The following is a 24,883-nucleotide window of genomic DNA, read 5'->3' as shown; positions in this document are numbered from 1 at the left end:
TATTAAAAAAAAACAAAAACCTTAAACAACCAGGCATGAGGCCTCATACTTATAATCTCAGCACTCAGGAGGCAAAGGCAGCTGGATTACTCGGTTTATAGCCAATTTGATCTACATGAAGAGCTTCCCATAATCCATTTTCTCAAGCCATACCAAGTCTCCAATAAAATAAGTGAATTGTTGACAAAAATAATAAACTTCCTGATTAAATTTCATGGGTCCAGTAAGACAACTCAAAGATAAAGTTTTACTCTGTCAGAAGTGAACCACTGAGGTCAACTTCAAACAAACACACACACTCAAATACACATGCAAAGGAATCATGGAAACTGAAATAAATAGCACATTTACACTGAAAAAGCACACACACGAAAACCCTCACACATTGAGTATGTAAACATACAATGAACAATTCAATCAGTGGCCTCTTCACTTTCTTTCTTCCTTTAAAGATTCATTTATTTATTATTATGGGTAAGTACACTGTAGCTGTCTCCAGACACACCCTAAGAAGGCAACAGATCTCATTGTAGGTGGATGTGAACCACCATGTGGTTGCTGGGATTTGAACTCAGGACCTCTAGAAGAGCAGTCAGTGCTCTTAGTCACTGAGCCATCTCTCTAGCCCCGACTCTTCACTTTCTTTTTTCTTTTTTTCCTGGTGCTGGTATTTTATTTCTTTGTGTACATTAGGCCATGAATCCGTATGGAATGGGCTCCATCAGCTCAGGCTCTTTTCCGTTAGTCCTCACAAAGTGTGTTTCTCTGGGTGGCGCAGGCTTGTGCTTCAGCTGCACCCAGGTGCCCTTATCTTTGGCTTCCTTTTTCTTCTGGTTGTTCTCCTTCACACGCTTTAGGAACCTGTCTCTGCTCTTTGAGTGCTTGATGTGCTCAATCCGCACATTGATCCTCTTGGCCAGAATTTTGCCCTTAACCTGCTTGTTGACAATGATGCCCACGGCATGCTGGGTGACATTGTAGACTCTTCTGTTTTTGCCGTGGTAGCACTTATGGGGCATTCCATTTTGAACAGTGCCCATTCCCTTGATGTCTACAATGTCACCCTTCTTGTAGATTCGCATGTAAGTGGCCAGAGGAACAATACCATGTTTCCGAAAAGGCCTAGAGAACATGTACCGGGTGCCTCTCCTCTTTCCCTTTGTGTTCGTCATTTTGGCGAGTTACTGCAAGATGTCTGCCGACTCTTCACTTTCTAATTGATTATTATTTTTGAGTTCACACAAATAACTATGATTGAATAAAAATAAATTCAATCATAAAGATCCAGTAGATTGAATCTTGTGCTGTGGGCGGGGTAGGGGGTGGAGCTACATAAGGTGGGTGTGAGAGAAAAGAAGTATAAAAGGGTTAAGACACTCAGAGTCCGGGAGTGCACAGTTTCTGGCTGACCCTGCTGAGAATAGATGCGGATATCCTGATCAGGTAAGTCATTGGTCACTCTCTTCCACCAGGAGGCCTCTCACAGTCTGGACATTTCAAGATGCTCGTCTTAAAATAAAATAGGGCAAATTCTGGTTGCTCTCCCTCCAATGGTGATGATGATGGTGGTGGTAATGATTACGTTAGGTTTGGTGTTATTGAGAAAGTCACATTGCACTGGAACTTTCATGTTAATAGGTTCACTTGAGTATTTTTGGTACAGTGTCCCAAATGGAAAGGCTAGTCTTGATCTTCAGATTCTTCCTGCTCTGGAAAGCCTCCTAGGCTCATTCAAGATAGGCAATTCAAGATAGGATCTGCTTTTAGTTTAAATCCTTTGGAATTGCTTCAACTATGTTTCACCGATTAAGGCTTTGCAGTTGGTTGAATTGAACTTTTCTCCTAACTGTAGCTTACACATAGATATGTGAACTACTAATAGTTTTATAATTCAACCCACCTGTCTCAGCTACTCTGAGAACTGGAGCTTTAGTAATGTGTTATTATATATAGCCTTGGTTGTTTGACATGATATTGTGTAATACTAGATTTAAAATCAAAACAAAACAAAACAAAAAACTTGTATAGGCGATCCAGGTAGGACACACCAGCATCACTTGGGAACAAGAATTATAGTCCTAGCCGGTAGTGGTGATGCATGCCTTTAATCCCAGCACTTGGGAGGCAGAGACAGGCGGGTTTCTGAGTTCAAGGCCACCCTGTTCTACAAAGTGAGTTCCAGGACAGCCAGGGCTATATAGAGAAATCCTGTCTGGAAAAAATAAATTATAGCCCTGAGCACAGACAATCCCAGTTCCAGGCTGGACATAGCAGCATAAAGATTCCTTGACTATACATTAAATTAAAAAAAAATCAAATAGATGACCTATAAAAGTGGCTCAGTATTAGAGCACTGGTCTAATGGGATCAAACCCTGGGGGCATTTAAATAAGCTTGGCCCAGGGAGTAGCATTATTAGGAAATGTACCTTTGTCCCTCCTCCTAACCACATGAGAGCCAGTCTTCTGCAAGTTGTCTTCAAATGAAGTTGTAGAATTCGCAGCTTCTCCTGAACCATGCCTTCCATGGACACTGACATGCTCCCATTTTGATGAGGATGGATGGAACCTCTGAAGTTGTAAGCCAGACCCAATTAAATGTTGTTTTGATAAGAGTTGCCTTGTTCATGGTTTCTATTCACAGCAGCAAAAACTAAAGATCCAAAGTTGCTACTAGGGTATTGTGATAAGTCTGACCATGCTTTTGTTTGGAAGAGTGTGGATTTTAGGCCTTTGGATTTGGAAAATCACATTATGTTTTCAGTGGAGCTTAATAGGCTATCCTAGTAGGAAAAAGGAAAAGTTGTTTATTGGGAGTGATTTGAACTGTGCAGACTTGGCATAAGAGGTTTCAGTGGAGAAGAATTATAGTATGTGGTGTTTTTGTGAAGAATGTGGCTGTCTTTTGCCTGAGGCTAAGACTAAAGTGAAGAGAATCAGATTAATTGCATTGACAAAGGAAGTATCAGCAAAGGCCAGCATAGACTTTGTCTTCTAGCTTTATATCGTAAAGAGCATTTTTTAAATAAAATATAGCAAGCTTAGAAAGGACATATATATATACAAGCAATAATAAAGGGACACCAGGACATGAAATGGAACTTAATCCTGTGCTGAAGGAGATAAAGAGCTTAAGGAAGTGGTGATCTCAGGGCAAGGTCCCACTCAGTTAATCTTACCATTTGTATTTGCAGTTGAACAAGGAGTAATTTGGAGTTTAAATCTGGAAAGAACTATAATCTAGAATTGGAGGGCATGTTGTCATCCAGATCTTGAGACTGGAAGACACAATCTTTTGATCTAGATCTTGAAGAACAGTGATCATGAAAAGCTTAGGCCCAGGAGTGGTGATACATATCTTTAATCCCAGGAGACAAACATAACCATATTCAAACCAACAAAAACCCTACAACCAAACCACCGCTATCAAGACATTTCCTATCATATTTTATTTGAAATCTACTCCACAGGACAGGCATGAAAGTGTAATATGTAGCTTAGGTTTCCCCAGAATCCTCCTTATTCCTGCTCCGAAGTGCTGATATTAGAGGCTCCTACCACCACACCTGGCATCTATGCACTATTTTAAAGCAATGTGCACGAGCCAGGTGTTGTAGCTAAAACTGAATATTCCTTTTTTTTAATTAGATATTTAGTTTATTTACATTTCAAATGTTATCCCCTTTCCAGGTTTCCTCCCTGAAAATCCCCTATCCCCTCCCACCTCCCCCTGCTCCCCAACCCACCCACTCATGATTACTGGCCTTGGCACTTCCCTGTACTGGGGCATAGGACCTTCACAAGACCAAGGGTCTCTCCTCCCATTGATGGCCAACTAGGCCATCCTTTGCTACATATGCAGCTATAGACATGAGTCTCTCCATGTGTTTTCTTTGGTAGGTGGCTTAGTCCCAAGGAGCTCTTGGGGTACTCGTTAGTTTATATTGTTGTTCCTCCTATAAAGCTGCAAACCTTTTCAGCTCTTTGGGTACTTATATTCTAACCCTCCCAGTGACAGTTAGGAACCTGGTGAGGCGGGGCAAGTTTAGACTACAAAGGTCTGGAAGTGTGCTCATTTCACTCTAACCTCCACTCTATGCAAAACTGTATTTTAAAAAATATACAAATCTAGATGTTTTTCCTAAAGCCGTTCTTTTCCTGTAGCTCAATACAATATGGGAAATGCCCTTACTTTTAGGACCCAAGCACTGGCATCACCACCTCAGACTCAGTCTTTCTGGGTACTCTCATTCAGTCATGGTTTTAGAGTTGCTTTGAGGAAAGATATCAGTCTTGGTTTGGCTTTACATTTCAGACAGGGTCTGGCTGAGTTACCTACCAGAACCTTGGAAACCTTTTCTTCCTTCCTTCCTTAATTCCTTCCTTCCTTCCTTCCTTACATCCTTCCTCCCTTCCTTCCTTCCTTCCTTCCTTCCTTCCTTCCTTCCTTCCTTCCTTCCTTCCTTCCTTCCTTCCTTCCTTCTTTCCTTCCTTCCTTCCTTCCTTCCTTCCTTTCTTCCTTCCTTCCTTCCTTTTAGTTTTCCATACATGGTTCCTTTGTGTAGCATTAGTTATCCTAGAACTAGCTCTGTAGACTAAGCTGGCCTCAAACTAACAGACCTTCTTTTCTCTGCCTCTTGAGTGTTGAAAACTAAGTTATATGTTACCACCACCCAATGGCAATGTCTTTCTTTGAGGTACTTGAAAGGCAGAAAGGTGAACAGTGCATGTTTTGCCACAAAAAGATGCTGATCAGACTGCTTGCCCTTTGCAAATGGGAATGAGATTGAGAGGAGCAAGGACCAGTGGTAATTACCTCATGTGTCAATGGTTAATTTGTGCATGGATGCAGATTCTTATAAGAGACCCCATATGTAGAGAGTGATAAGGGTTTAGCTTTGTGACTACCAGATCTTAAAACAGGACATACTGAGTTCCACAATGTGGCCAAAGCAGGGATTCTGGCAATTTGGTGGTTCCTTGGATGCAGTAATTTAAAGATTCCTAAGACATATCTTGAAAATTGTATTTCTGGATGATTCAACAGGTCTATTCCTTCTAAAGTTTCATCAGGATGAGCTTCCAGGCTCCACCCACACTCCTGAGCTTGGCAGTACAGAGCCTGGTGAAGAATGAAGCCTTGGCCATCAATGCTCTGCAGGAGCTGCCCAGGGAGTTGTTCCCACCACTCTTCAAGGCAGCCTTCACTGGCAGACACATGAAGATACTGAAGGAAATGGTGGGAGCCTGGCCTTTACCTTGCCTCCCTGTGGGGGCACTGATGAACGTCCCTGACATGACAATATTGCAAGCTGTGCTGGATGGTGTAGACATGCAGCTGAAAGGAAATTTTCACCAAAGGTAAACAATAACTATGTAATGCTAAATGGCTTACATTTAAGTGTACGGAGAAGGACATCTGGGCTCATGGAAATTAGAGTCAAAATAGATCAGAGGCTTATGTCAGTATCATCTTGAAGAGCTGCAGTGTCCTGAACAGTCGCTGAATCCTGGTAACAAATGTCCATTAAGTATGAAGTACAGCTTAGAGACCATGTAGCTACATGGCCCTGTGTCTCTACCAAGTAATAGAAATAGGATCAGTGGAAGGTCAGAGAAATAAATGGAGGAATCAGGGCAGATCTCCAGATGTAGTTAATGCAGAGAGACCTTGCCCAGAGGTTTTAGTTGCTATGTGGAGACCCAGCACTGGAAACTTAAATCTGTAGGAGACAGAGCAGAACAGTGAACTGCTGACAAGAAAGAAGCCTAGAAAAAGCTGGCTAATGTTTTTGGTCTTTTGTATCTTCCTACATTTCTATCTGTTTTACCCATAGAAAGCGGAAGCTTCAAGTGCTGGACCTGAGAAATGTGCACCATCACTTCTGGAATGTTTCAACTGGACCAGAGGATGGAGACAGCACAGTAGAAACAGTGTGTCAAAAGCAGAAAGCAACACGCCCTCATAGATATGCACTGAGGCGACGTTTAAAGGTGGTCACTGACCTACGCCTTCAGTTTGATCTAGAGGAAAATCAAACGTACTTCTTGCAGTGGGCACAGGAGAGAAGAGGTTCCCTGAACCTGTGCTGTGTGAAGATGAGGATTATGGGATTGCCTATGCACGCTGTCAGGAAGATCTTGCAGATTTTCCAACCATATTGCATTGAGGAGTTGGAATTGAATACAAGCTGGACTCTGTCCACACTGGCATGCTTTGCACCTTGCCTTGGTCAGATGAAAAATCTTCGTAAACTCCATCTAACACTAGTCCACGAGAAAGTCTTCCCTTTTCTATGTACGTCAACAGACGTGCAGGAGAAGAGTGTCACCAAATTCATTTCTCAGTTCTCCAAACTCAACAATCTCCAGCATCTCCACCTGGCTGACCTCTACTTTCTCACTGGCCACATGAATGAATTGCTCGGGTAAGGAAGGAGGAAGAGTTCTTTCTGATTCCACAGCAAACATTTTCTGTTTCCCATATAGACTAGGGGTCATGGTAGATTTAACAATAATGATCAAGTCTTATCATGATGGTGACTGGTCACAGCCTAGAATGGTGGGACTTGAGTTGGCTGACCCCAACAGGTAGCACTGGATGCTCACTGCCATCCTGTAGTGACACTGACTCAGGACACGTGGTCTCTCCTACTGTAGGTTAGCCTTGTCACTCTATACCAAACTAACCCTCTAGTCTCTCCTTAGGTGTCTGAAGACTCCGCTGGAGTTCCTGTCAATTGTTCTCTGCAAGTACTCACAGTCAGACATGGGGTCCTTTGCCCAGTGTCAGAGCCTCCATCATCTCAAACATCTGCATTTGGCAGGTGTCATTTTGCATGATCTGAGTCTTGTGCCTCTCGGAATTTTCCTAGAAAATGTTGCAAACACTCTGAAGACCTTGGAATTAGAACATTGTAGGATGACAGACTCTCAGGTCAGCGCTTTTATCCCTGCCCTGAATAAGTGCTCTCAGCTCATCGAGGTCAACTTCTGTGACAATGACATCTCCATGTCTGTCCTAACGAACCTTCTGCATCACACATCCACCCTAAACCAGCTGATCATGGAGCTTTATCCTGCTCCTCTGGAGTGCTATGAAACCGGTTTTGTTCTTAGAGCAGAGAGATTTGTCCAGCTTTCTTCTGAGCTCATGAACATACTTTGCACTGTTAGGCAGCCCCACTCTATCTGTTTTGCCTCTCAGTTATGCCTTATATGTTCACAGCGCTGTACATACGGTCTGGAGACCAGACTTTGCCATTGTTGCCAGTAAATAGGAGAAGGATGCTTTTGGTAACTGAGAATGAAAGTCTAAGGACAAGTCTACGATCAAGGGGTTCCTGAACACATGTCTTCTGACATTGATCAATGTATTGGAGACAAAGGGGCTGACTGTGACATCTAGAGAGTGGACATGTGAGGAGAAATGACTAATGGAATCATACAGTTGTGCATTTCAAAATGTGGATTTGTCCAGGAATAGATGGGAACGGTGTGTTCTCTCTCTAAAGGATATTCTTCTCGTCTTTCTTTCTACTTAACAGTGTCATATTAGCCCATGCTGGACTTGAACTCATGCTTTTCTCTTCTCCATGATTGCTGAAGTCACGGATAAATGCCACTATTCTCAGCTTGCAGGCAATCTCACTGTAGGACGCTATTCATTAGGGCTCCCAAGCTCTGTTGGCCACCTACATATAAAGATCTCTAGGAGATAGACAAGTCCCTGTCCTCGCCTGTAGGATGGCATTATAAAGGTCCAGTGGGGAGCTCTATTTTGTTCATGATTCCTGAACCTAGCCATTGTGTTTCTTTGTGTCTGAATAATCATGTAGCAATAAATAATAATAATAATAATAATAATACCACACCTTTTGCTATTTGTTTTCATTGTTATGTTTATTTTAAAATACGTGTAGCCAAGATTGCTCAACATGCAAAGGATAACTGTAGCCAAGCTTACCAGTCTGACTTTGATCCATGCATGAGACCCACTTGATGGAAGCAGGGAGCACTGATCCCAAGTTGACCTTTCACCTCCATGAGCCTTCAACAGTGGGTATGCTATGTAAAGTGCAGGTATGCACAAAATAAAATTAAAAATATATAGTAGTAGTCCCAGCACTGTAGGTGAATGATGATTTCCATAAAACATGAGAAACTCAGAAGCACCCTGTCCCCAAGTATAATGTGAGCAAAAGTAAAAATCGTGAACTAAAGGTGTCCTGAAAGATATCTCAGTAGTTACAAAACACATGATGCTCATGCCAGGAACCTTGGTTCAGAGAAGGCATCTGTGCTATGATGGAAACTCTTTCCTAAGCAGGCTAGCACTTCCTTTGGCATGTAGCCCTATGTGTTTAGTAAATATGTGTTATAAAAATCCTTAGTATTTTTTAAATGAAGAATTGAGAAGGCTATCTGGCCTCAAGCTAGTCTTAAACTTATGATCGTTCTGCCTCACCGTTATGGGAACGCTGCTATTCACTACAATGCTTAGCATCTTTTTTTTTTTTTTTTTTTTTTTTTTTTTTTTTTTTTTTGGTTTTTTGAGACAGGGTTTCTCTGTATAGCTCTGGCTGTCCTGGAACTCACTCTGTAGACCAGGCTGGCCTCGAACTCAGAAATATGCCTGCCTCTGCCTCACGAGAGCTGTGATTATTAAAGGCATGTACCACCATGCATGGCTGCTTACATCATTTAATGAACTTTTCTGTGGTCGAGGAAGGGTTTGAGTGTGGGTAGTGTGCATGTTTCAATGCCTATGTGGACTTCAGAGGTCTACATTTTTTCTCCACCTAAGCTTTTTTGAAACAGGGTCTCTCATTGAACCTAGAGCTTAATTCTTTGGGTAGACTATGGCCACTAGTCTCCATATATATGTTGACCTATAGCAATCAATCTGGAAGACCTGGAATTTGAAGGCCTTAACGAATGAGGCAGACTTCCGTTTAATGCTGCAGACTTTACTTCAGTTTCAGAGTAGTTTTTATGCACAAATGTAATAAAGAAAACAATGACACAAAAAACTGCACATAAATATTTAAAATCATCTCTGTACAAGGCCCAACAACCCATATATTCCTGATTCAATTTTCTCAGCTCATAAGTGGCAACATTTCAAGTATCACTGAAGATAAGTTTACTCACAGATAAGACCAATATTTCAATCATAGCATTTGAACACAAATGAAGTAACCTGCACTTATGAAATGGAGCCACTCCAAGGCTTAAAGATACCATATTATATAAAACTACTTAACAGAAAAGGGCACAGATTGACCTCCAAAACATCCAAGTTAAGCTGTAGCAAGCCAAGCATAGTGACACATGCCCACAATCCCAGCACATAGGAGGTAGAGGCAGGAGAATCTAGAATTCAAAACCAGCCTGGACTACAGATTAAGACCATGTCTTAAAATGAAAATAAAACCAAAATAATGACTTGAGTCAAGGACATGGTACCAGCATTAGACCAAGGAAGAACAAGGCCTGTTGGCAAAAGCCTGTAATCTCAGCTACTCTGAAGGCTGAGGCAGCAGGATCACAGGGGCATATGAAAAATCCTTTTAGAAATTCACTATCATGGATGATAATTAAATAGATGATTATTTTTTTTAAAAAAAAAGGCGTTTATGCAGGCACAATGTTGTATCCCTTTAATCCTTAACTGGGGAGGCAGAGGCAGATGGATCTGTTAGTTACATGTCTCAGCAGTAAGGAGAACTGATTGCTCTTCTGAAGGTCCTGAGTTGAAATCCCAGCAACCACATGGTAGCTCACAACCATCTGTAATGAGATCTAATGCCCTCTTCTGGGGTGTGTGAAGACAGCTACAGTACACTATTATATGTATATAATACATAATAATCATTAGGCCAGAGCAATCAGGACTGGAGCAAGAAGAAAGTGTCTAAAGACAGCTACAGTGTACTTATATATAATAAATAAATAAATATTTAAAAAAACCCAAATATCAGTTGTGTGGTGGCAGTTCTTCCCTTTATTAGGTATTTTCTTTTTTTTTCTTTTTTTCTGTTTTTTTTTTTTAAATTGGGTACTTATTTCATTTACATTTCCAATGCTATCCCAAATGTCCCCCTCAGACTCCCCCACCCATTCCCCCACCAACCCACTCCCACTTCTTGGCCCTGTCATTCCCCTGTACTGAGGCATATAAAGTTTGCATGACTAATGGGCCTCTCTTTCCACTGATGGCCGACTAGAACATTTTCTGATTGATTTGCAGCTAGAGACACAAGCTCCAGGGGGGTACTGGTTAGTTCATATTTTTGTTCCACCTACAGGGTTGCATATCCCCTTTAGTTCCTTAGGTACTTTCTCTATCTCCTTTACTGGGGGTCCTGTGGTCCATCCAATAGCTAACTGTGAGCATCCACTTCTGTGTTTGCTGGGACCCCAGCATAGTCTCACAAGAGACAGCTCTATCTGGGTCCTTTCAGCAAAATCTTGCTAGTGAATGCAATGGTGTCAGCGTTTGGAGTCTGATTATGGGATGGATCTCCGGATATGGCAGTCTCTAGATGCTCCATCCTTTCGTCCCAGCTTTAAACTTTGTCTCTATAACTCCTTCCATGGGTGTTTTGTTCCGAATTCTAAGAGGGGGCTCAGTATCCACACTTTGGTCTTCATTCTTCTTCATTTTCATGCGTTTTGGAAATTGTATCTTATCTCTTGGGTATCCTAAGTTTCTGGGATAATATCCACTTATCACTGAATACATATTGTGTGAGTTCCTTTGTGATTGGGTTACCTCTCTCAGGATTATGCCCTCCGGGTCCATCCATTTGCCTAGGAATTTCATAAATTCATTCTTTTTAATAGCTGTGTAGTACTCCATTGTGTAAATGTACCACATTTTTTGTATCCATTCCTGTGCTGAGGTGCTTCTGGGTTCTTTCCAGCTTCTGGCTATTATAAATAAGGCTGCTATGAACATAGTGGAGCATGTTTCTTTCTTACCAGTTGGAACATCTTCTGGATATGTGCCCAGGATAGGTATTGCAGGATCCTCAGGTAGTACTATGTTCAATTTTCTGAGACTGATTTCCAAAGTGGTTGTACAAGCTTGCAATCTCACCAACAATGGAGGAATGTTCCTCTTTCACCACATCCTCACCAGCAGCTGCTGTCACCTGATTTTTTTTCATCTTAGCCATTCTGACTGGTGTGAGGTGGAATCTCAGGGTTGTTTTGATTTGCATTTCCCTCATGATTAAGGATGCTGAATATTTTTTCAGGTGCTTCTCAGCCATTCAGTATTCCTCAGGTGAGAAATCTTTGTTTAGCTCTGAGCCCCATTTTGAAATGGGGTTATTTGATTTTCTGGAGTCCACCTTCTTGAGTTCTTTATATATATTGGATCTTAGTCCCCTATATGATTTAGGATAGGTAACGATCCTTTCCCAATCTGTTGGTGGTCTTTTTGTCTCGATGTTAAAGCACAAGCCATTGCTCTTCTATCTAGGAATGCTTCCCCTGAACCCATGTCTTGGAGGCATTTCCCTACTTTCTCCTCTATAAGTTTCATTGTCTCTGGTTTTATGTGGAATTCCTTAATCCACTTAGATTTGACCTTAGTACAAGGAGTTAGGAATGGATTAATTCACATTCTTCTACATGATAACTGCCACTTGTGCCAGCACCATTTGTTGAAAATGCTGCCTTTTTTCCACTGGATGGTTTTTGCTTTCTTGTTTTGATGGTTTGTATGTCCTTGGACCAGGGAGTGGCATCATCTGAAGGTGTGGCCTTGTTGGAATAGGTGTAACCTGGTTGGAATGGGTGTGTCACTGTGAGTGTGGGTGTAAGATCCTCACCCTAGTTGCCTGGAAATCAGTCTTCCACTAGCAGCTTTTGGATGAAGACATAGAACTCTCAGCTCCTCCTGTGTCATGCCTGCCTGGCTCCCACCTTGATGATAATGGACTGAACCTCTCAACCTGTAAGCCAGCCCCAATTAAATGTTGTTTTTTATAAGACTTGCCTTGGTCATGGTGTCTGTTCACAGCAGTAAAACCCTAACTAAGACAGAAGTTGGTACAGGGAGTGGGGTATTGCTGAGATAGGCCTGACCATGCTTTTATTTGAAAGAATGTGGATTTTGGGACTTTGGATTTGAAAAGCAGTGGATTGCTTTAAGTGGAGTTTAATGGGTCATCCTACTAGGAATATTGAAGACTTTGTTGCTGGGAGTGATTTGAACTGTGTTGACCTGGCCCAAGAGATTTCAAAGGAGAAGAATTTCAGAATGTGGAATAAAGACTGGTTTTGTGGTATTTTGGTGAAGAATGTGGCTACTTTTTCCCCTTGTCTGAAAAATTTGCCTGAGGCTAAGGTGAAGAGACTTGGATTAATTGCATTGACAGAGGAAGGTTTAAAAAAACCCAGCAGAGACTTTGTTCTCTGGTTAAGTCTTATGAAAAGAAGTTTGAACAAGTATAGCAAGCTTCAAAAGAAAAAATATAAAATATATGGTTCGAGTATTAATGGGGTACTAGGAAGTGAAAAGGAGCAAAACCTTGTTTTCTAGGAGATAAAAGATTAAGGGAGTTAGACCTTGGGGCAAGATCCTACCCAGATAAATTTAGATCCAGATATGGTGATACACACCTTTAATCCAAGGAGACAGGCATGCTGATGTCCCTGTTCAAGGCCAATCTACAGAGAAAGATCCAAGAGAGCCAAGCTTAGGCAGTGAAGGAGTTGGATAAGAAAAAGCCAGTGAAAATGTAATCGTACAAGTGGGTCATGCAAGCAGCAGAACTCAGCTGCTTCAGGCATGTGGCTCTGTCTCTAGAATTAAGAATGGAAGGAGCTGCTGGGAGAATTGATGCTAGTTAGCTGGAGCTAAGGAATTAGCAGTGATTAAGAAGACACCAGCATCACTGAGGTGAAATCTTCTGGAAATTGTTTTCTATGAGCACAAAGAAGCTGTGTTCTGGAGATACTCAAGGTTGTACCTCATGCTATGGCTGGACTTGGTAATGTGTAAGAGTCACTCAGGTGGTACTGCTTATGAAGGAATGAAGGGATCATGGAGAAAAGCTGAGGCTTAGCACTGTGAGAGGCCAGGGTAGGCCATTGGAGAAGGTGAACCTCAGCTGTAGTTGATGGCCCAGGACTGAAGGGGTCATTCAAAGGATTCGAGTCTTGGCACCTTGAAGAGAGCCTATGAGAGGCTATTGGTGAAGCCTAGTTGGAGTGGAACACCCCAGTGTATTGGAGATGTCGGTACCATAAGATGATCACCAAGAACAGCAGCCATAGTGGAGTGTATCAACCTGAGCATAGAGTGCTACAGATTACAGAGAAGGAGAAGTGATGCCAGCCCTTAGGAAGAGTCCAAAAGATCAAGTGGAATCCAAGACAGTGAAAGAAGAAGCTGTAACATTGCAATTGCCTTGGAGACTCAAAGATGTTAAAGATGCCAGAGCCATTGAATACATGATGAGGAAAGCTTCTAACAGGGAGTGGAACCAACCCAGGAGAAAGCAGTTTGTTGCAGTCCACAAAGATGAAAAAGGAGTGGAGATCTGAAGACCACTTTGTCATCAGACATGGTGATGCAGAGTTTGGAGTTTGCCCAGCTGGTTTCCGGCCTTGCTTTGGGAATTGCAGTTAATTTTGTTGAATGAATCTCAGAAGAGACCTTGAACTTTGGACTTTTAACATTGTTGCAACTCCTATAGGCTATGAGGACTTTGAAAGTTGGACTAAATGCATTTTCCATTATGCTATATTTAAGTATGGCCCCCATAGACTCATGTTTTTGAACAATTCTATGGGAACAAGAGAGAGGAATGTGATGGTTTGTATGTCCTTGGACCAGGGAGTGGCATCATCTGAAGGTGTGGCCTTGTTGGAATAAGTGTGACCTGGTTGGAATGGGTGTGTCACTGTGGGTGTGGGTATAAGATCCTCACCCTAGTCAGTCTTCCACAAGCAGCTTTTGGATGAAGACATAGAACTCTCAGTTCCTTCTGCACCCTGCCTGCCTGGATACTGCCATGCTCCCACCTTGATGATATTGGACTGAACCTCTGACCTGTAAGCCAGCCCCAATAAAATGTTTTTTATAAGACTTGCCTTGGTCATGGTGTCTGTTCACAGCAATAAAACCCTAACTAAGACACTTGTCAAAGATCAAGTGATCATAGGTGTGTGGGATCATTTCTGGGTCTTCAATTCTATTCCATTGGTCTACTTGTCTGTCGTTATACCAGTACCATGCAGTTTTTATCACAATTGCTCTGTAGTACAGCTTTAGGTCAGGCATGGTGATTCCACTAGAGGTCCTTTTATCCTTGAGAAGAGTTTTTGCTATCCTAGGTTTTTTGTTATTCCAGATGAATTTGAAGATTGCCCTTTCTAATTCATTGAAGAATTGAGTTGGAATTTTGATGGGAATTGCATTGAAACTGTAGATTGCTTTTGGCAAGATAGCCATTTTTACTATATTGATCCTGCCAATCCATAAGCATAGGAGATCTTTCCATATTCTGAGATCTTCTTTAATTTCGTTCTTCAGAGACTTGAAGTTATCATACAGATCTTTCATTTCCTTAGTTAGAGTCATGCCAAGGTATTTTATATTATTTGTGACTATTGAGAAGAGTGTTGTTTCCCTAATTTCTTTCTCAGCCTGTTTATCCTTTGTGTACAGAAAGCCATTGATTTGTTTAAGTTAATTTTATATCCAGCTACTTCATTGAAGCTGTTTATCAGGCTTAGGAGTTCTCTGGTGGAATTTTTAGGGTCACTTATATATACTATCATATCATCTTCAAAAAGTGATATTTTGACGTCTTCCATTCCAATTTGTATCCCCTTGATCTTCTTTTGTTGTCTCATTGCTATGGCTAGGACTTCAAGTACAATGTTAAATAGGTAGGGAGAGAGTGGACAGCCTTGTTTAGTCCCTGATTTTAGTCGGATTGATTCCAGCTTCTCACCATTTTCTTTGACGTTTCCTACTGGTTTGCTGTAGATTGCGTTTATCGTGGTTAGGTATGGGCCTTGTATTTCTGATCTTTCCAAGACTTTTATCATGAATGGGTGTTGGATTTTGTCAAATACTTTCTCCACATCTAACAAGATAATCATGTGATTTTTGTCTTTGAGTTTGTTTATATACTGGATTACGTTGATAGATTTCCATATATTGAACCATCCCTGCTTCCCTTCGATGAAACGTACTTGGTCAGGATGGATGATTCTTTTGATGTGTTCTTGGATTCATTTATCAAGAACTTTATTGAGGATTTTTGCATCGATATTCATAAGGGAAATTGGTCTGAAGTTCTCTATCTTTGTTGGGTCTTTTTGTGATGTAGGTATCAGTGTAATTGTGGCTTCATAGAATGAGTTGGGTAGAGTACCTTATGTTTCTATTTTGTGGAATAGTTTGTGAAGAACTGGAATTAGATCTTCTTTGAAGGTCTGATAGAACTCTGCACTAAACCCATCTGGTCCTGGGCTTTTTTTGGTTGGGAGACTATTAATGTCTGCCTCTATTTCTTTAGGGGATATAGGACTGTTTAGATCATTAACCTGATCTTGATTTAACTTTGGTACTTGGAATCTGTCTAAAAACTTGTCCATTTCATCAAGGTTATCCAGTTTTGTTGAGTATAGCCATTGTAGAAGCATCTGATGGTGTTTTGGATTTCTTCAGGATCTGTGATTATGTCTCCCTTTTCATTTCTGATTTTGTTAATTAGGATGCTTTCCCTGTGCCCTCTAGTTAGTCTGCCTAAGGGTTTATCTATCTTGTTGATTTTCTTGAAGAACCAGCTCCTCTATTGGTTGATTCTTTGAATAGTTCTTCTTGTTTCCACTTGGTTTATTTCGCCCCTGAGTTTGATTATTTCCTGCCGTCTACTCCTCTTGAGTGCATTTGCTTCCTTTTGTTCTAGAGCTTTTTGGTAAGTTGTCAAGCTGCTAATGTGTGCTCTCTCTAGTTTCTTTTTGGAGGCACTCAGAGCTATGAGTTGTCCTCTTAGAAATGCTTTCTTTGTCTCCCATAAGTTTGGGTATGTTGTGCCTTCATTTTCATTAAACTCCAAAAAGTCCTTAATTTCTTTCTTTATTCCTTCCTTTACCAAGGTGTCATTGAGAAGAGTGTTGTTCAGTTTCCAGGTGAATGTTGGCTTTCCATTATTTATTTTGTTTTTGAAGATCAGCCTTAGTCCATGGTGATCTGATAGGATGCATGGGACAATTTTGATATTTTTGTATCTGTTGAGGCTTGTTTTGTGACCAATTATGTGGTCAAATTTAGATATGGTACCATGAGGTGCTGAGAAGAAGGTATATCCTTTTGTTTTAGGATAAAATGTTCTGTAGATATTTGTCAGATCCATTTGTTTCATAACTTCTGTAACTTTCACTGTGTCCCTGTTTAATGTCTGTTTCCATGATCTGTCCATTGGTGAAAGTGGTCTGTTTAAGACTCCCACTATTATTGTGTGGGGTGCAATGCGTGCTTTGAGATTTACTAAAGTTTCTTTAATGAATGTTGCTGCCCTTGTATTTGGAGCATAGATATTCAGAATTGACAGTTCCTCTTGGAGGATTTTACATTTGATGTGTATGAAGTGCCCCTCCTTGTCTTTTTTGATGACTTGTGTTGGAAGTCGATTCTATTAGATATGAGAATGGCTACTCCAGCTTGTTTCTTCAGACCATTTGCTTGGAAAATTGTTTTCCAGCCTTTCATTCTGAGGTAGTGTCTATCTTTTTCTCTGAAATGAGTTTACTGTAAGCAGCAAATTGTTGGGTCCTGTTTGTGTGGCCAGTCTGTTAGTCTATGTCTTATTATTGGGGAGTTGAATCCATTGATATTAAGAGATATTAAGGAAAAGTAATTGTTGCTTGCTATTATTTTTGTTGTTAAATTTGGCATTCTGTTCCTGTGGCTGTCATATTTTAGGTTTGTTGAGGGATTACCTTCTTGCTTTTTCTAGGATGTGGTTTCCATCCTTGTATTGATTTTTTCTGTTATTATCCTTTGAAGGTCTGGACTTGTGGAAATATAATGTATGAATTTGTTTTTGTTGTGGAATACTTTGTTTTCTCCATCTATGTTAATTGAGAGTTTGGCTAGGTATAGTAGCCTGGGCTGGAAATTGTCTTCTCTTAATGTCTGTATAACATCTGACCAGGCTCTTCTGGCTTTCATAGTCTCTGGTGCAAAATCTGGTGTAATTCTGATAGGCTTGCCTTTATATGTTACTTGACCTTTTTCCCTTATTGCTTTTAGTATTCTATCTTTATTTAGTGCATTTGTTGTTCTGATTATTATGTGTCGGGAGGAATTTCTTTTCTGGTCCAGTCTATTTGGAGTTCTGTAGGGTTCTTGTATGTTCATGGGCATCTCTGTCTTTAGGTTTGTGAAGTTTACTTCTATAATTTTGTTGAAGATATTTGCGGGTCCTTTGAGTTGAAAATCTTTATTCTCATCTACTCCTATTATCTGTAGGTTTGGTCTTCTCATTGTGTCCTGGATTTCCTGGATGTTTTGAGTTAGGATCTTTTTGCATTTTCCATTTTCTTTGATTGTTGTGCCAATGTTCTCTATGGAATATTCTGCACCTGAGATTCTCTCTTCCATCTCTTGTATTCTGTTGCTGATGCTCGCATCTATGGTTCCAGATTTCATTCCTCGGGTTTCTATCTCCAGCGTTGCCTCACTTTGGGTTTTCTTTATTGTGTCTACTTCCCTTTTTAGGTCTTGATGGTTTTATTCAACTCCATCACCTGTTTGGTTGTGTTTTCCTGCAATTGTTTAAGGAATTTTTGTGCTTCCTCTTTAAGGTCTTCTACCTGTTTAGCAGTGTTCTCCTGTATTTCTTTAAGTGAGTTATTAAAGTCCTACTTGATGTCCTCTACCATCATCATGAGATATGCTTTTAAATCCGGGTCTAGATTTTTTGGGTGTGTTGGGGTGCCCTGGATTGGGTGAAGTGGGAGTGCTGCGTTCTGATGATGGTGAGTGGTCTTGGTTTCTGTTAGTAAGATTTTTATGTTTACCTTTTGCCATCTGGTAATCTCTGGAGTTAGTTGTTATAGTTGTTTCTGTTTAGCGATTCTTCCTCTGGTGATTTTGTCACCCTCTATCAGCAGACCTAAGAGACTAGCTCTCTCCTCTGAGTTTCAGTGATCAGAGCATGCTCTGCAGGCAAGCTCTCCTCTTATTGGGAAAGTGCACAGATATCTAGCATTTGGGCATCCTCCTGGCCGAAGATGAAGGCCCAAAACAGGATCTTTCCCAGAAGCTGTGTTGTTTGGCCTGTCACAGAAGCTGTTAGCTTTATAGTCCACACTCTCACCTGTGCAGACTACTTATGGCGGAGTCTCAGAACCAAGATATCTTCCGCGGATCCTGAGGCAAATTCCTCCCGGGCTGGGCGGACACCTGTCCTCTGGCCGCGAAGGTGGCCAGATGTCTGGAGCCCAAAAAGGACACTGCCTCAGAAGCTCTGTGGCTCCCGCCTTCTCAGAAGCTGTTAGCTTCTGTAGTGCACACTCTCACCTCTGCAGACTACTTTCGGTGTAGTCCTGGAACCAAGCGATAGAGCTGATTTTTATCTCAGTTGTAAACACTGCCTGGTTCCTGCCAGTTTTCTTTCTTTCTTTTTTTTTTTTAAATTTATTTTTATGTATTGCATGTAAGTACACTGTAGCTGTCTTTAGACAACCCAGAAGAGGGCATCAGATCTCATTAAGGGATGTCTGTGAGCCACCTGCTGGGATTTGAACTCAGAACCTTTGGAAAAGCACTCAGTGCTCTTAACCACTGAGCCATCTCTCCAGCTCAATAATTTGGACAGGCAGTTCTTTTGTTTGTTTGTTTGTTTGGTTGGTTTCGTTTTGTTTTGTTTGTTTGTTTTGTTTGTTTGTTTTCGTGACAGGGTTTCTCTGTATAGCCCTGCCTATTCTGGAACTCACTTTGTAGACAAGGCTGGCCTTGGACTCAGAAATCTGCCTGCCTCTGCCTCCCAAGTGCTAGGAGTAAAGGTGTGCACCACCATACCCTCCTGCCAGTTTTCATGTACAAATTTTTCTCTTTTATTTAAAGAGTCATTATGTATTGGATGACCTTAATATATCTTAGCTGATGTATTACCTAACTTCCTTGTTTTCTTATGTAATGACTATATAAGTCTTATGCTCGCTTTGAAAGATTACGCTAAGATTCAGCACTCTTGTGTTCTTTTTGTCCCTCACCGACTCCTTGACCACCTGAGTACCAGAACTCTGATTCTCCTCCAGGTTGAGGAACTCTGACTGAGTCTGCCCGCGGCACCCATTGAAGTCTCAGAAAGTAGAAAAGACTTAGGCATATAGTCCATATTCCTGCAATATCACACAGACAGCAGCTTGGCTTCCTTCTTGGGGATTATTTTCCATTCTTTCTTTAGATTCCAGTGTTATTGTTCTGATAACTGCGTCCAGTGTATTCACTGGGCTAGGCAATAGCTATTCTGCAATGTGTGGTAGTACACACCTTTAACTCCATACTCAGATTGCATGTGGATCTTATGTCATGGAGGCTAGCCTTGTTTCCACAACGAGTTCCAAACAGCCAGAGCTACAGAGCTAGACATACATACATATATACACACACATGCACACACACACACACAAAGCATAAGAGAGAGAGAAGTAAACACAGAGAAGGAGAGGGAGAGAGAGCAAAAGAAAACATGGCTGTGAAGCTTTTGTCTCATGAGGCATTAAAGATGGCAGGAACTGGCAAGAGATTTCTGAGTAGGTCCTGCCATTTCTCAAGAGTAAAACAATGAATCCTGCATTCTAAAAGCGATAAGCCTTCCTTCCTCATAGAGCACATGGCTAGAATCCATAAAAACCTTATCCAGAGAATGAATTCATCATTGAGATGGAACTATAGCCCTCAACCACTAACACATATAAATACCCAGCCTTAATCTCTGCTCTGCAGATTATACATGTGCATCACCAGCCCACCAGCCTTCAGATTTTTGTATTTTCTGCAGGTAATTCCAATGTGTTTTCCAATGTATGGAGGAATTTATTTTTTTTTATGAATTCACTTTAATTTTTACATTTTTATTTTAATTTGTTTCTAATTAGGCACCTGAGATTTTGTGTTTCAGTGTGTGCAGATGACTTAGGTGTTCCCAGACACTGGAGGAAAATGTCAGACACCTGGAATTGGAGATACAGGTGGCTGTGAGTACTGGGAATCAAACACTCTCAGGAAGAGCAGCAAGCATTCTTAGCCTCTGAGCCATGTGTCCAAGAGAATCCATATAGCATTTTGGATAGGGTCCCATGAAGCATAAGATTACAAAGGTTCTCCAAGAAAAGAACATGGTGGGTCATTATTTACTCTGAAAGAATGGAAGGAGGAAGGGGAAGAGACAAGGGGATACAAGATTATTGGGCAAGGATAAGCTGAATACACAAGGATGATGTTGTCAGAGACTTCAGTAAAAGAAAAATTGTGGGGCCGTGAAAGGCAGCCTGCTTTAGTTGAATGAGGCTTGCTCTGGTGACCTAGTAGAGACCCAGTAGGAAACTCTACAAGGAACAGAACAGTGAGTCACATTCCCAGAGACAGGTGCCTGACACAACAGAGCCCCCAACTCCATAATTCTGTGACTATCAGTAACACAGACAATGGCCCAAGCTTCTGGCATTCTGTCTAGACTCCACCCCCACAGTTACCTGACTATAGCTAGGTATGCTCCTCCTCACAGTTACCTGGCAACAACAAGATAGCCCAGCCCACTATAAAAGGGGCTACTTGGCCCCTCCTCTCTCTCTTTAAGATCTCACCTTTCTTACTCTCATCTCTAGTCCTCCTTCTCTCTCCCTTCCCTTCTCTCTTCACATGGCCATGACCAGCCTCTCTCTTTATCTTTCTCTCTTTCTCCCTGCCTTTCTACAATAAAGCTCTAAATCCATAGACTGTCTCTGCCCATCAAGGCCTGTTGTGCTTGAACAATGGAATAGGCTTTCCCCTAAAGAACCATGTCTAACCTTCTTCCTGCGCTCCAGTCTCAACAGGACCAAAGACTCTCAGCCTCGTGGGAACAACCCAGCACCCCTTGTCTCCCTGTCCTCTCCTCCCTTTATCCCTGGGGCTGATTAAGCTGCCCCCGGAATCCCCAATTTTTTTCTCAGCTCTTCTGTGGTGTACAGAAGTGTCTGGGATGTCCAAGACTGAGAACCTTTTATCTCTGGTCTCCGTGAGGCCGAGACCTAGGACTGCCCCTTGTCCACCCCCTGTGGGCTGGGTCTGTAGCTTCTCACAGCCAAACACCCACCCAGGGCCACATGGAAAGCATGTGGCAGTTCTCCACATCCACCCACCCAGAGCACTGGATCTCTGGCAGGATGCAGGTTTTCTCCCACTCCCTTTATTTGCCCAGTGCCCTGCAAAAAGCAAACATGCTCTTATTCAAAACTGATTGGAACTTCTGGGAAATTATACTGCTGTGGTTGGAGAAGATAATCAGGCTTCAGTATCTCCCCAAATAAAGAGAAAGACACAATGTAGCAGGGAAAGAAGTCAAGTACAAAGACAGTTATAGTTTTAGTCAGTCTTCTACTTCATAAAAATATATGTCCATATACTGCAGAATATATGTGAGGGGACAGTTAAACAGTGGATGCCATCCAGAGGCAGAATGTCACAGAGCCCTCATAACCAGTCCATTATGCTCTTTATAATATCCTCTCTCATGATCCCCTTCCCTCCTCTATGGCCCCTCATACTCTGAAAGTGCTGTGATGCAAGCCCTACAATTTTCAAATATCATGGCTGTCCAAGTGTGGGTCTGTACTGTAGACATTAGGTTGGAGATAAGCTCAATGTTATCCACGTCAAAATATCTACATCAAGTCAGAAGAATTTAATTGGAATTCAAATAAAATGAAATAATCATCTCTCCCAAGTACATTCAAAAATGCTTGAATACATACATGGTCTATGCCTCTAAACACTTGAGTCCTGCCTTCCATTTATCAGAGCCCAGCAATGACTTCTTATTTATTGACAGCAAGAACATAGCCTGGCCTCCAAATTATAAATGAAGAATTCATGACAATGTAAGCATCTCTTACTCACAAAGTAGACCTGCTTTGGCTGCCTTACACCCTTGATTGTATTCATAAGCTCAGAACAAAGTTGTACAAATCTGTCTGGAATAACACCATCACGGTCATCATAGACTTCATCAGGGGCAGGGTACTTCTCCAGGGTCAGCTGTGTGAGGTTGGCAGTATGCTGCAGCAGCTTCTTCAGGCTGCCCATGGACAAGAAGTTCTTCACAAAATCAACTTCAGTGGGCTGGGAACACTGGATCAGCACAGGCAGGAGGGCATGGATTTGGAAGTCCATGAGCATACAGTCCTTCGATATGAATGTTTGCATAGTAGTTGTCAGTCTTTCTAGTAGGCTTCGTAGGAATGGATGATTTAAAATGAAGGTGACACCACTCAGGTCCAGGTTTTTGAGCTGATGGGTGCTTGGACACTGGGACAGATACCTCATATCTGATTCTGACAGCCTGCAGTGAGTGATAGCAAGAGTCTCTAATGGTCTCTCCAAGTACCTAGAGAGAGGGAAAGAGATGTACTGACTTTACCCCAGTCAAGTAGCAGAAAGAAAGGCTCTGAGTTCAAGTGAACAGAGTCTACTTAGGTACAAGGTCACTCTCAGATCATTATTACAGTCAAGCCCAAGGTGCTCCACGATGGAGTGCTATTCACCCCTTTCATATTACTCTAGATAGGACATAAACTATCATTTGTGACTGTTACTGCTTTAGCTCTTCAGTTCCCTCTGAACTGGTAACCACTAAACCTATTTGGGGACAGATGATATAAATAAGAGAACCCAAAAGAACCAACTGGAATCCACTTAGAACTATGCCCAGCTCTGCCTCAATGTGCTCCAGCTTTACCACAGTCTCTGTTCTTTTCATAGACCTTTGACCTTTGAACACAATCATTCACTCATTTCTCATTTACTAAACCCCTTCCTGTGCCCAAATTTCCCTTAAACCATAGGAAGTTAAAGGCAGATGGAAACTGTTCATATAGTTCTCAGGACAGAGTTGACATGATAGAACTTGTGGTGTAAGATCTACATTCTGTAGAAAATTTTCCCTTCTTAAGACACCTTTTTAAAATCATGGACACATACATGACAGTCTGGCTTTACAATGGTGACAAGTCAAGATGCAACAACAGCACAAAGTAGTACATCAATTACTCTAAGATCACATCTACATAAATTTAACAGTGGCTGGGAAGCCACTATATACACTAAGGTTTATATATAAAGCAAAACAAGAACAACAAAATACTTTGCTCACTGCTAGATAAAGCTCTCTCTCTGTCCTTTCTTACCTGAGCATTTGGACCAGGCATTCAGTCAGGAAATAGACATCATTCAAATAGAGATGCTGGAGCTTATGCAGTTTGGAGAACTGGGAAAAGATCTCTGTCACACAACAGGCTTCCATCTCTTGGTGCCAAGGCCAATCCAAAGGCATGCAGATTTCCTTGAAAGAAGTTTCTGGAGGTTTTTCATCTGGCCCAGGCCAGGTGCTAGCAATGCAAGGGTATGCAAGTCCCAGCATGTATTTATTTCCAATTCTTGGATTGAGCCTGGATCAAAAACCTCCAAAATATCCAGTGGATCATAGGCAGGAATGGCTCTGAACACTAACTTCTCACAGATCACCTGTATCACATATTTTCTCTGCTTGGCCCATTGATAAATATAATTTAAGTATGCAGAGGGATGGCAAGACTTGAGGGAAAGGTTCATCTTTATAGGCATGGTCTTCCCACCCCCCCAGGTTGGGATGATTTCCCTCTGGTTGGGTATTGCCAATCACATATGAAGAGCAGGCAACATGCTGCATTCCAGCCCAATCATTCCAGAAGTTGTGGTGGGCATCTCTTAAATCAAGTACTTCTAGTTTTCTCCTGATGTGGGTAAATCAGAAGGGCATTCATAGGACAGGAGACACACTGTGTAATCTGCACGACCTACAATTCAACTTCCCTTCAATCTATTCCTTGAACAAAAGCAGCTTCCATTTATAGTTGCTGAGGAATTGTCAGGGACAGACTCATTGCATATAGACTATTCCTGTTCTCAGCTGTCCTACATACACCACAGTCCTGTTTCTTTGTTTCCATTCCAGAAGATACTAACCCCTACAATCAGAAGCTCTGATTCACCTTGGACCCATTGTGAATACTGTATTCACTTCCTCCCATCCACACATATACCTCCATGATGCCTTGAACTCACTTACCTAGGTTGATTCTTTTGTGCCATCAGCAAATCAAGGCCATCTAGTACAGCTTTCAGGGTCTCCAGGTGAGGAGTCTCCATCAGGGCTCCCAAAGGAAGGCATAGGAAGGGCCAGGCTTCCACAATCTGCCTCAAAATGTTAGGTCGTTTGCTGGTGAATGCATCCTTGAAGAGTGATAGGAAGAGTTGCATGGGCAGGTTCTGCAGAGCAGAGATGGTCAAGGCTTCATCTTTCAGTAGGCTTCTTCTTGCCAGCTGCTGGAGTGTTGGTGAGTTGTTAAAGCCCATCATGGCTTTCAGGTATGCAGATGCTATGGATATATCCATGGGAAGAAAATATTTCATCCAAAATTCTTTTAGCAAACCTCATTATTACATAAACTAGGCAGGTCTCCTCAGGTGACATTGGAAACCTTGTAATTTGGATTACTCAATATTTGTCTTTCTCATTGCCACAGTTCCTTCAAGGTCCTCCTGGTAATATATAAGGACCCATTTCAACAGATCATCCCTGATATTTTACCCATTCCAATCC

The 24,883-nt window shown here is 41.6% G+C and overlaps 1 protein-coding gene and 2 pseudogenes across 1 annotated transcript; 1 reads left to right on the top strand and 2 right to left on the bottom strand.

Moving 5' to 3' along the window:
- Positions 1–689: 689 nt before the first annotated feature.
- LOC147004162 (large ribosomal subunit protein eL21 pseudogene) lies at positions 690–1,172 on the bottom strand (annotated as a pseudogene).
- Positions 1,173–5,034: 3,862 nt separating this feature from the next.
- Positions 5,035–7,275, top strand: LOC147004161 (PRAME family member 12-like). The gene is made up of 3 exons (XM_085838371.1): positions 5,035–5,360; positions 5,837–6,427; positions 6,708–7,275. The coding sequence occupies exons 1-3, from the start codon at positions 5,074–5,076 to the stop codon at positions 7,273–7,275; spliced, it is 1,446 nt and encodes a 481-aa protein (XP_085694497.1). The 5' UTR covers positions 5,035–5,073.
- Positions 7,276–22,065: 14,790 nt separating this feature from the next.
- Positions 22,066–24,636, bottom strand: LOC110287750 (PRAME family member 8-like; annotated as a pseudogene).
- Positions 24,637–24,883: the final 247 nt, after the last annotated feature.

The sequence above is a fragment of the Mus caroli genome, unplaced genomic scaffold (genome assembly GCF_978045245.1).
Source record: "Mus caroli unplaced genomic scaffold, Mus_caroli_1 scaffold_6, whole genome shotgun sequence".
Lineage (NCBI taxonomy): Eukaryota > Metazoa > Chordata > Mammalia > Rodentia > Muridae > Mus > Mus caroli.
The sequence above is the reverse complement of the archived record's forward strand: the minus strand, read 5'-3'. Positions and strand labels throughout refer to the sequence as shown.

Bases quoted from the DNA above. Each gene is read 5' to 3' on its own strand.
- LOC147004161 (XM_085838371.1), top strand. From the start codon at position 5,074: ATGAGCTTCCAGGCTCCACCCACACTCCTGAGCTTGGCAGTACAGAGC. The intron at 5,361-5,836 runs GTAAACAATAAC...TTTTACCCATAG, and splicing joins AAAGGAAATTTTCACCAAAG to AAAGCGGAAGCTTCAAGTGC. The intron at 6,428-6,707 runs GTAAGGAAGGAG...GTCTCTCCTTAG, and splicing joins CACATGAATGAATTGCTCGG to GTGTCTGAAGACTCCGCTGG.